The sequence below is a fragment of the Brachycentrus maculatus genome, unplaced genomic scaffold, assembly GCF_059751285.1.
Source record: "Brachycentrus maculatus isolate JH-2025_06_01 unplaced genomic scaffold, ASM5975128v1 h1tg000259l, whole genome shotgun sequence".
NCBI lineage: Eukaryota > Metazoa > Arthropoda > Insecta > Trichoptera > Brachycentridae > Brachycentrus > Brachycentrus maculatus.
In genome coordinates this window covers 567,501-580,151 of record NW_028281010.1, presented here as the reverse complement: position 1 = coordinate 580,151, position 12,651 = coordinate 567,501, and the positions used below count along the sequence as shown (strand labels likewise).

Genomic DNA, 12,651 nt, shown 5'->3' with positions numbered 1-12,651 from the left:
TTCAAACTGGAATGGATATATAAGTAAATAAAAATTTCAATTTCAATCTGTAGATTCGAAATCTCTCACAAATTAAATATGTATTTAATTTTTCATAATAATAAAAAAAAATAACATAACTTCTTATCACAAAGTAATATTTTAAGTGTCTAAATTTTTGTTCACAAATTCTGGATCAGCTCCGCTCACGAGTCATTCACACTGAGATTTTTTATCGATATCTCAACATAGACGAAGAAGAATATGGAAGAAATTACTTTATAAAGGTTGCTAATCAATAGCTTACAAATTTCAAACACAGATGTCGCTGATGAAGTAAAATACGGTTGATCTTTTTGATTGAAGTATAAATATAACTACCGAAATTTATATAGCGTGGTTGTCAGTCAATTAGCGCGTTTGGTTGCTATACTGGAGGTCCCTGGTTTTATTCCCAGGGTGGTCAGAGTGAACATGAGTGAATTTCTCTCTCAAATGTATTTAATATCACCCTGGACTGATACAAGCAGCGTAGGTCTGATAACCTTGCTTTAAAGCAATAAACAATCAAGATAACACTACATCGATACGACGGAGTCCCCTATCAAAGTAATATCAAAGTAATATTTTAATTACATATTCTTAACAACATTTTGAGTGTGTCCAAATACTTGTTCACAAAATGCGGATTATATGATAATTATTTTCATATTATTTTTGACATCTAATGTCAAAAATAATATGAAAATAACTCCTGTAATTGGAGATAATCCAGATTTTGTGAACAAGTATTTGGACACACTCAAAATGTTGTAAATAAATTATCTGGTCAAATTATAAGCTAAAATGATATTTTCTGGCGTTTCTCATGTGTGTGATTATAAATCCAGGATTCGGACCTCACATACTAATAAAAGATTTTCTGCTAAATACAAGTAAGCTTCTTTTCATCTCACCAATAGATGTCTCCAGTGAAGTTCTAGTGATTCAAGAATAAAGTTTCAAAATTGGTTCATGTATATAGAACTTCCAAGAATTTGAGTAGTGTGGTTGTCAATAATGTGTAGATTTGTTGAATGTTACACGTGTGTAAAGCGATCACTTAAACCACCCTATGACGGTCGTCAGCCCTGTAAATGCCCAGACTTCCATATTTTTCTTCATCTTTGATGAGATGTCAAAATTTTTTTTTTAAAAAAATGAAATCTGGTTACGTTGAAAAATATGAAAAATTATCTTGTATTATGATGTGTTGAAGATATCGTCCAACTCATACGATAACCAATACGAACTTCACTAGAGACATCTACCGTAAATGCCCAGACTTCCATATTCTTCTTCATCTTTGATGAGATGTCAAAAATAATATATATATATATTTAAATTTATTTGGATTTCCGTTCGTGCATTTGGGAGGACCTATCATCGTCGTCCAATCGCAGGCTGGGTCTACACAAGCTGACCAAATCGGGTGTAGCGCTAGTCTTTTTCTTGTCGCTCCGTTTGCTTTTCCCTTTTTTTACACACTCCCTCGATTTGAGTCCGCGGGTATTCCCCGGATTGTCGCCGTGGAAATTCTCAGCGTGTTCGTAATCCATGGACTGCTGCGATATGTCTTGGTAATCTGACATGGACGTGAGAAGAGAGATCTCCTTGGAAAGGGATACATTGATACGTTCGTCCGAAAGGGATACATTTCGGGGCAGTTCATCATTTGACCTGTTCCCGAAGGACTCTTCGAAGGACTCCGGAGTGTTCTTGAGCCCCTGATGCGGAGACGCCTGGGGGAGCATCTTGGGGGCGAACGGCCGGTGCAGGTCCTGTAGATCCTCGTACTCCTGGTGATTGGTCGCGCCCGGGTAGAGCGACTGGATTATGCTCGACGCCATGGTCATTCGGGAGGATAGGAAGCCGGAGCTGGCTCTCTGGTGGCCGTATTCGGAGCCTATGTACGGGCGGTGGTCGGAGTTGTGCTGGGCTATGGTAGGTCAGAATTTCAAGTCCTGAAGAAGAAACAAATAAATTAGGGTACAAAATTATCAACGATCAAATATGGAATTTCACTGTTAATTCATTTCTTTATTTTTTAAATAAAAATGTACATATAATTTTTCTGCATTTTGGCTCTTTTGGCATTTTGGCATAGCCTGGAATTGGATCGGAATTTTTAAATTTATTTTTCATCATACTTGTTATTTACAACATTTTGAGTGTGTCCAAATACTTATCACACACACATCTGTATTATCTCCTCTTAGTTATTTTTAAGTCATTCAGTTATTCAGTTGGCCTGGCCATGTACTCCGCATGCCTCCCGAGAGCCGCCATCAAGCTCGCCTCCTTTACAAGGCATCAGGTTCCCGACCACTGCTGACAATTCGTCGGCAGTTCTCGTCAGAACTTCGGGACGCGGATCTGACTTGGGAGGATGCAAGGGAGCTGGCAGCCGACAGAAAAGCCTGGAGACAGTTTGTGAACTGCTTATGCTCTACCTAGGGATATGGTTTAATGAGTTATCATTAACATTTTTGACATTTCAACATAGATGAAGAAGAATATGGACGTATGGGCATTTACAGGGCTTACGGCCGTCATAGGCTTGGTTTCGTCATAGTTTTGGTTTAAACCATCTTCTTCACCTGCGTTGAGATGTCAAAAATAATGTAAAAAAATAAATCCTAATTGAAGAAAATCCAGATTTGAGAACAAGTATTTGGACACACTCAAAATGTTGTATTTATAACCTTGGACTGTTCCCTGAAGCGTGGCCATGGCAAAGCCAACTGAATCGCCTTTTCTTGACGACAGTTGTGACCAAGATTTGCTGCGTCCTACGCCTTAACTCTTCATTCCTCACAAAGTCAAACCACCGCACGCCTAAAATTCTCCGCAGACACCTATTCTCGAAGCTCAGTACATGGCTGCTCTGGGCCCTTGTAAGGTGCCATGTTTCACAGCCGTATAAGAGAACAGGAGCAATGCAGGCATTGTATAGGCGACATTTGGTCTTCACCGAGTATAGGTAAATCCGATCTCCAGACAGCTTTCATACTGTTGAATGCGGACCCTGCGGGTCCTAATCGCACTCCCAGTTCCTTTTGAAGGCTGCCATTTTCAGTCGCGTACACTCCCAGTACTTGAAACTCTCTATTATTATTAATATTATTTTTTAAATGAATGCGTAAATATGTTATGGAGGAATACCTAAAATCTTAGCCTTGTATTTATTATATTTATAAAGATATAATGGTTATTAGAAGCAATGTGTACAAGGTACACAACACCGGGAAGGGAGGGTTACTAAAGATATCTTTTTCTCAAATAATTTTATTGATTTGATGTTTTATTAAATGTTCTCAGTTCATTATCAAGGTCAGAAAATATGTTTTTTAATGAGGAAAAAGCATTCAGTATAAAATAATAAATAATAAAATCATACGCAGTAAAGATGTAATGATACTTCAATGCCGAATCGATCCAAGGCTGGAATAACACAATATTTCCTAAAGACATCTAGACAAGGTCTAGGTTGACTTTTTCACATACGCTACAAAAAGATCTGTGTTCGGTGACGTATTATTGTATTGTGTCACATTCATTCAAACCCTTATCCGCACCCCAATGGTGCATAGGGCACTGAATCATATAAACGCAGTGTTATCTCGATCGTTAACACATGAAGGAAAGGTGATCAGCCCTCCGCTTCCAGTACCGGTCCAAGGTAATATTGAATAAATATAAGAGTGAAAAAATCACTTGTATTTATTTGACCCCCCCTGGGAATCGAACCCGGGACCTCCAGAACGGTAGCCGAGCTTGACAAAATTGTGTCACAAGAAGCTAAAAAAGTGACCATCGAGGCGATAAAACCTAACAGCGAAAGCTAAACTGGCAGTACACAGCGGAGTCTCAACAAATTCTTTGCGGGAAATGCTGAAAAGCGTTTTTTACACAATGTAGATGAGACGCTTGTAAGTATTCTATCCACAGGGGTAGGCAGAGAGGATGGAACTCCATAATTTTCTGTCCTGACATACACTCCTCGCTTCCTTCACAATCATCTGGTCATACATGCCTTCCGATTACGCAGACTTTTGACACCACCAGATTTTAGGTTCTGATTGATCTGATCGTGCCGAGTCTTTTTCGGCCGTCCTCGTTCTGTTCACCCGCTCACATTCGCCACATATACTTTCCAAGTCATTCTCTCGTTGTCCATTCGCTCCACATGCCCACACCACCTTAAAGAACTCTTTTTAATATCTTCAATTAACTTTCCGCAAAATCGGTATTTCTTTTAATACGATTGCCGGACGCATTAGAGGTCACGTGTGATCCGAACCCGTACCTTGATAGCTTGGGGGAGGTCGGGCAGCTTCATATCCCGAATTTGCTGCGGCAGGTTCATGCTCTTCACGGCGGAGACGGCTCTCGCGGGCGCAGCTGAAAGTCCGGCCTGAAACGTGAAACTCCACATGAACAAAACCACTTAGTCAGATGTATCAAACCACTAAGTCCTGATGTAATGTCACAATAGACCTAATATGGTTGCAGTGATATAAGGGATGCAAGATCCCTTGACCTCACAACAATTATGGCACTTAGTCCACTTGCATCAAACAACTAAGTCCAGATGTATTACAGCACTTAGTGTGGACTTATCAAACCACAAAGTCCAGATGTATTACAGCACTTAGTGTGGACTTATCAAACCACAAAGTCCAGATGTATTACAGCACTTAGTGTGGACTTATCAAACCACAAAGTCCAGATGTATTACAGCACTTAGTGTGGACTTATCAAACCACAAAGTCCAGATGTATTACACCACTTAGTGTGGACTTATCAAACCACAAAGCCCAGATGTATTACAGCACTCAAGGCGAGTGCTCAAACTAGCTGTTATGACGTAGTGCCCAGCGCACCATTGTGCGTGGATGAGGAACATCAGTGACCCGGAGTAGATTGATATGGAGGCCTGGTAAGGGACTTATCAAACCACAAAAAAATCCAGATGTATTACAGCACTCTAGGCGAGTGCTCAAAGTAGCTGATATGACGTAGTGCCCAGCGCACCATTGTGCGTGGATGAGGGACATCAGTGACCCGGAGTAGATTGATATGGAGGCCTGGTAAGGGACTTATCAAACCACAAAATCCAGATGTATTACAGCACTCAAGGCGAGTGCTCAAACTAGCTGTTATGACGTAGTGCCCAGCGCACCATTGTGCGTGGATGAGGGACATCAGTGACCCGGAGTAGATTGATATGGAGGCCTGGTAAGGGACTTATCAAACCACAAAATCCAGATGTATTACAGCACTCAAGGCGAGTGCTCAAACTAGCTGTTATGACGTAGTGCCCAGCGCACCATTGTGCGTGGATGAGGGACATCAGTGACCCGGAGTAGATTGATATGGAGGCCTGGTAAGGGACTTATCAAACCACAAAATCCAGATGTATTACAGCACTCAAGGCGAGTGCTCAAACTAGCTGTTATGACGTAGTGCCCAGCGCACCATTGTGCGTGGATGAGGGACATCAGTGACCCGGAGTAGATTGATATGGAGGCCTGGTAAGGGACTTATCAAACCACAAAATCCAGATGTATTACAGCACTCAAGGCGAGTGCTCAAACTAGCTGTTATGACGTAGTGCCCAGCGCACCATTGTGCGTGGATGAGGGACATCAGTGACCCGGAGTAGATTGATATGGAGGCCTGGTAAGGGACTTATCAAACCACAAAATCCAGATGTATTACAGCACTCAAGGCGAGTGCTCAAACTAGCTGTTATGACGTAGTGCCCAGCGCACCATTGTGCGTGGATGAGGGACATCAGTGACCCGGAGTAGATTGATATGGAGGCCTGGTAAGGGACTTATCAAACCACAAAATCCAGATGTATTACAGCACTCAAGGCGAGTGCTCAAACTAGCTGTTATGACGTAGTGCCCAGCGCACCATTGTGCGTGGATGAGGGACATCAGTGACCCGGAGTAGATTGATATGGAGGCCTGGTAAGGGACTTATCAAACCACAAAATCCAGATGTATTACAGCACTCAAGGCGAGTGCTCAAACTAGCTGTTATGACGTAGTGCCCAGCGCACCATTGTGGGTGGATAAGGGACATCACGGCTGTCCAAACTCAAAACACAGTAAGGGACATTTTTTTGTAGTATGTTTTTATTGCATTTTTGGACTAAGTAGATGCAACTTAGTCCCAAAATGCAAAAAAACACACTACAAAAAAATGTCCCTTACTGTGTTTTGAGTTTGGACAGCCGATCAGTGACCCGGAGTAGATTGATATGGAGGCCTAGTAAGATGAGTGCTCAGACTAGCCAATACGACATGATGCCCGGTGCACCATAAGATAGGGACTCCCCACCTCCTGCTTCTGCAGCTTGTTCTGGTCTTCGATGCGCGCGAGGATGTCGGCCATGTTGGTCTGCAGGACCATGCCGCCCATGACCAGCTCGCTGAGGATGTGGTGCACACAGTCCGCGTGGAAGATGAGGTCCAGCTCGCACACGTTCTCAAAGCACTTGTCCAGGGTCTCTACGAACACCTGCAGCAAACGGAAGAATGTCGTAGAACACTTATATAGGGTGTAAGATGAACACTTCAAAAACAAAGATTATTTATTTATTTATTTATTTATTGAACGGCTAATGCCTTTAACATAATACATATCGCCTACTCCTTTCAAGAACGTCATAAATCAAAAATCGTCAATATTCAGTTGTGGGTGTTTTCCGAATGCCCAGAAAATGTACTATATCCCAGCAAAAGCGGCATATTTTCAACTTAATATTTACCCGCTACAGGGCAGAAAGTGTTGTTTTTGCATTTTGAAGAAAAGGTATTGTTTAATTATTTTTTTAAATATCCTAAATATTTCTCAAATGAAGAAAAAACTTTCAGGTTTTACCTAAAAAGATCTGTTGCACAGTAAAAAGTTCAGTAAGTGGCTTGATATTTATTTTTAATACATTGTATTATATTTTTAAACTCTAAAAACGCTCTCCTGAAAAATCAAGTTTTTTGATTTATGACGTTCTTGAAAGGAGTGAGCGATATATAAAGTGAAGTGATCTTCACCCAGCAGTGGGTGGATGGGGGTTGAAGCATATTTTTCGACATCTCATCATGGGTAGAATTGGTGAACGTTACACGCGTGTAAAGCGATCACTTAAACCAGCCTAAGACGGTCACAAGCCCCGTAAATGCCCAGTTTTTTATATTCTTCTTCATCTATGTTGAGATGGCAACAGAGGAGCGCGCGTACTACGGGCAAAAGCCGATTCCAGCGGGTATTATAGGGTGTTTATTTTAGAGGTAAACTAATCAGGTTTCCCGCAGTAAATTGATGGTGGCACCCGCCGTGCGGCATGTTGCGCCATCTTGTTGAAACCACATCTCTGTCACATCGACGCCATTCAACCGAGGTACGAATAAGTCAGTAATCTCGGTTCTGTAGCGCTCTACATTGACCGTAACATTCTGGCCGGCGTCGCATTTAAAAAAAACATGGGCCTATGATTCCACCTGCCCATAAAGCACACCAAACAGTGACTTTTAGCAGATGTAAGGGCATCTCGACAAAGAGTGTGTGGGTGTGTGTATGTGTGTAAAGTGATCCCTTAACAAAACCTGTGACGATCGTAAGCCCTGTAAATGTCCAGACATCCATATTATTCTTCATCAATGTTGAAATGTCCGCCTCCGTAGTGTAATGGTCAGCACGCTCGGCTACCGCTCTGGAGGTCCGGGGTCCCCAGGGGGGGTCAAATAAATAAAAGTGATTTTTTCACTCCCATATTTATTTAATATAACCCTGGACTGTTACCTGCAGCAATAGGCTGATCACCTTTCCTTCATGTGTAAACGATCAAGATAACACTGCGTTTACATGACGCAGTGCCCTTTCACCATTGGGGTGCGGATGAGGGTTTTATTTTTAGTATTTATTATGTTGAAAAGTCAAAAAATAATATAACTATTGGCCATTCACCGCAAAATTAGGTCAGGAACATCTCTCTTTTCTTTGGTGGTAGATTTTAAAACAAGTTTTGAAGTGCGTACCTGGATAAGGTCCAGAATGCCGAGCTCGCTCTCCGAAGAATCCACGCAGAATACGAAGTACAGCGTTGCGTAGTGCCGGTAGATCAGCTTGTAGTCTGAACCTCCTATAAGGCTAAAAAAAAATTGAATTAGATTCACGCGTTACGAACAAAAATTTTAAGTTCAAGAAATTGTAGGTTTTCATAATTACAGCTTTTTCAAAACATGTCGCTCACTCCTTTCAACAACGTCATAAATCAAAAATCGCTAATTTTCAGTTGTGCCTGTTTTCGGAATGCCCAGATAATGTACTATATCCCAGCGAAAGCGGCATATTTTTAACTTAATATTTACCATTTTTGATCAATGTTTTGCTTAGTAAATACCACTATTTCTTAAAATCTACTGTGGCACGTGTTTCGATGCATTCCGCATCATTTTCAAACGTGTTTGAGTAGATTTAAAAAGTGGTATTTACTAAGTAAAACATGAATTAAAAATGGATACATTTTACCACAAAGTGACTGCCGAATCAATCAATGAAATTAATATTTAACCGCTACAGGGCAGAAAATGTTGTTTTTGCGTTTTGAAGAAAAGGTATTGTTTAATAATTTTTTTTAATATACTAAATATTTTTGAAATGGAGAAAAAATCTTCAGGTTTTACCTAAAAAGATCTGTTGCACAGTAAAACGTTTAATAAATGGCTTGATATTTATTTTTAATACATTTCATTATATTTTTAAACTTTAAAAACGTTCTCCTGAAAAATCAAGTTTTTCGATTTATGACGTTCTTGAAAGGAGTGAGCAAAGTGTAAAGTGATCACTAACCTAGTCTGTGACAGATTATAAGCCCTGTAAATACCCAGACTTCCACATTCTTCATTATCTATGTTGAGAAGACCCAGACTTGTGAACGAGTATTTGAACACACCCAAAACGTAAACAAAATAATTACATCCCGATTCGTTTTCACGGCTTGCGGTAAGGTTACGCCTTTGTTGACTATCGCAGCAATGTCAAGTTCACAGTACAGTATGGCTATATTTCGTATAAAAAAATGTTTCCTGTTCGATGTGACTGCCTTGATATAAGCCAGTTTCTATAGACATAACGTAATGCTCCATTGAATTTCAACAAATCCGCCTATAAAAAAAATGGTACACATACAGCAATACAGTACGGTAGCCTTCACATTGCTATTTAGCCTACAAACCACAAAAAGTGTTTTTTTTATGTTTTATATATATATATATATATATATATATATATATATATATATATATATATATATATATATATATATATATATATATATATATATATATATATCATTGTATGACAGAATTAAAAACGAAGATATGTAAGATAGAAAGGAATGTAAGGCTGAACAAGGAATAATTGAAAAGATTAGAAAGAGCTCTTTGCGGTGGTATGGACATGTGGAGCGAATGGATAGCGAGAGAATGACTAAGAAAATATATGTGGCGAATGTGAGAGGGAAAACAGAATGTGGACGACCGAAAAAGACTTGGCACGATCAGATCAATCAGAACCTAAAATCTGGCGGTGTCAAAAGTCTGCGTAATCGGAGGGCATGTATGACTAGATGTATGGATGTGAAGGAGGCGAGGAGTGTATGTCAGGACAGAAGAGTGTGGCGTTCCATCCTATCAGCCTACCCCTGCGGGGAAACGGCGTGATGGTAGCAGTAGTAGTAGTAGTATATATATATATATATATATATATATATATATATATATATATATATATATATATATATTTATATATATATAATGTAAATTAAGTGTAAATAATAGTTTTATACTTAACTTTATATATATATATATATATATATATATATATATATATATATATATATATATATATATATATAAAACCCTTATCTGCACCTACTGGTGAATAGGGCACTGCATCATATAAGCACAGTGTTATCTTGATTGTTAATCCACAAAGGCAAGGTGATCAGCCCTCCGCTTCAGGTACCAGTCCAGGGTAATATTGAATAAATATTTGAAGTGAAAAAATCACTTATATTTATAATCGAACCCGGGACTCCCAGCACGGTAGCTAAATGCAATAACTAAATGTTATGGTTAGCGTGTCTAGCTAACGGGTTCGATTCCCAGGTGAAAATAAATATCAATGATTCACAAATAATAATCATTATTCAATATTATACTAGACTGGTCCCTGAAGCGCAGGAGTGATCACCTTGCCTTCGTGTTAGTATCGACCAAGGTTACACTATGTCAATACGATGCAGTGCCTTATATACCATCGGATGGGGATATGGGTTATTTTATTATAATTATTATTATTGTATATTTTATTCAAACTTTCATCCGCACCCCATGGTGCATAGGGCACTGCATTGTATTGACGCAGTGTTATCTTGATCGTCACTTACATGAAGGCAAGGTGATCACTCCTGCGCTTCAAAACGTTGTGAGATGGACGTTTGAATGGCGATATAAGGAAAGAACGCAAGGCTGAGATAAGCATTATCGGAGAAAATTAAGAAAGGCGTGTTGAGATGGTTTGGGCATGTGAATCGAATGAGTGAAGAAAGAATAGTAAAAAGAGGCAAACGTGGTTGGTAATAGAAGCAGAGGGAGACCGAGGAAAACTGGACACGATGAAGTATTTCAAATACTTGAAAGTGGTCAGGTCAAGAGTCGGAATGATGGTTGTTAATGAGTTAGTCAAGATATAAATTTAAATTAAATAAAATATATATATTTTACCTTCCCCCTTCTAAAAAATTGCACACATTATCATCCCTTTTGGACACCAATTGAAACGTTTCCTTAATAATCTGTTGCTGCATGTCTTCATTCTGAAAAATATACAAATACGTCAACCAGATTACAATTATAACTAACTAACTATCACGCCGCTTCCCCGCAGGGGTAGGCAGAGAGAATCGAACGCCACACCACTCTGTCTTTGCAAACATTCTTTGCCTCTTCTACATTCATGCATCTCCTCATACATACCCGACGATTATTACGACTCCTGACCCGGCCGCTTTCAAGTATTTGACAAACCTGATTGTGCCAAGTTTTCCTCGGTCGTCCTCTGCTTCTTTTTCCAACTACATTCGCCTCATAAATTTGTTTAACCGTTCTTTCTTCACTCATACGCTCCACATGTCCAAACCATCTCAACACACCTTTCTTAATTTTATCGATAATGCTTATCTCAGCCTTACATTCTTTCCTTATTTCATCATTCGAACATCTATCAAACAACGTTTTGCCACACATTCGTCTGAGCGATCGCATTTCGACTGCATTCAGTCTGCTTTCATCCTTCTTTTGCCAACTCCATGCTTCGCTTCCATACATAAGGGTTGGAACCAGAACTCCATTGTGTACTGCCAGTTTAGCTTCCGCTGATAGATTTTTATTTGCTAAAACTGATTTTAGTGCACCATTCACTCTGTTCCCAGCATTCACTCTCCTTTCTATGTCTTTATCAATCTTTCCATCCCTAGAAAACATACTACCCAAATATATAAAATCATTATAATTATTCAAGCCCAATAATACCATAATACCTTTTGACATCCTACCAACTTATGAGATTACAAATACAATGCTTCAAATAGTGTTTAAAACGACTCCCAGCAACCCCATACCGATTTTTAACAAAGAAATTCATAATCATATTACACGAGGACATAACAAAATACATGTGGAGCCGATAAACACTACTAAATTTGGAGTAAGGTCTTTAAAATATATTGCCAATACCCAAACTAACCAGCTGGCTGACATATCGCTCACTCCTTTCAAGAACGTCATAAATCGAAAAACTTGGTTTTGCAGGAGAATGTTTTTAAAATGTATTCAAAATAAATATCAAGCCACTTATTGAACTTTTTACTGTGCAACAGATCTTTTTAGGTAAAACCTGAAGGTTTTTTCTCCATTTGAAAAATATTTAGGACATTTAAAAAAACAATTAAACAATACCTTTTCTTCAAAATGTAAAACCAACACTTTCTGCCCTGTAGCGGGTAAATATTAAGTTAAAAGTATGCCGCTTTTGCTGGGATATAGTATATTTTCTGGGTATTTCGAAAACATGCACTACTGAAAATTGACGATTTTTGATATATGACGCTGTTGAAAGGAGTGAGTGATATATAAAATAGAACCCATTCGGGGTTCCAAAAAAAATGATCTGAAAAAATATTTTATGGAAAGATATATATGTAGTGTTTAGTTATATTTTTTTAATTTTATTTTTACTTTATGTTTTTTAAATTTTCTCATTTTTTATATTTTCTCATTTTTTTCTTTTAAATATGCTTCTTACCTTATGTTTTTTTCATTTATTTCTTTTAAATATGCTTCTTATGCCTATTTACTATACCTGTTTATTGTTTTTATATTTTTCCATGTATTAGTATTAGTTTTGGTTATTTAAAAAAAATATTTTTTGTAACTTTATTATTTGTGTTCCAGTCTTGTTAACCTTAATCCCATGTCCCAAAATAAGAAATATAAATTACTCATCGGGAATATTATATATCGCTCACTCCTTTCAAGAACGTCATAAATCAAAAAA

At 38.7% G+C, this 12,651-nt stretch overlaps 1 protein-coding gene across 1 annotated transcript in view; it reads right to left on the bottom strand.

Moving 5' to 3' along the window:
* Window positions 1–1,843: 1,843 nt before the first annotated feature.
* or (AP-3 complex subunit sigma-2 or) overlaps window positions 1,844–12,651 on the bottom strand; it is an 11,541-nt gene continuing 733 nt past the window's right edge. Inside the window, exons 2-6 of the mRNA XM_088265926.1 lie at window positions 10,821–10,912; window positions 8,070–8,181; window positions 6,373–6,552; window positions 4,328–4,435; window positions 1,844–1,982 (exon numbers count right to left, since the gene is read on the bottom strand). Of these exons, the coding sequence (XP_088122052.1) occupies window positions 1,968–1,982; window positions 4,328–4,435; window positions 6,373–6,552; window positions 8,070–8,181; window positions 10,821–10,912 (507 nt within the window). The 3' untranslated portion in view covers window positions 1,844–1,967. The remainder of the gene's footprint in view (window positions 1,983–4,327; window positions 4,436–6,372; window positions 6,553–8,069; window positions 8,182–10,820; window positions 10,913–12,651) is intronic.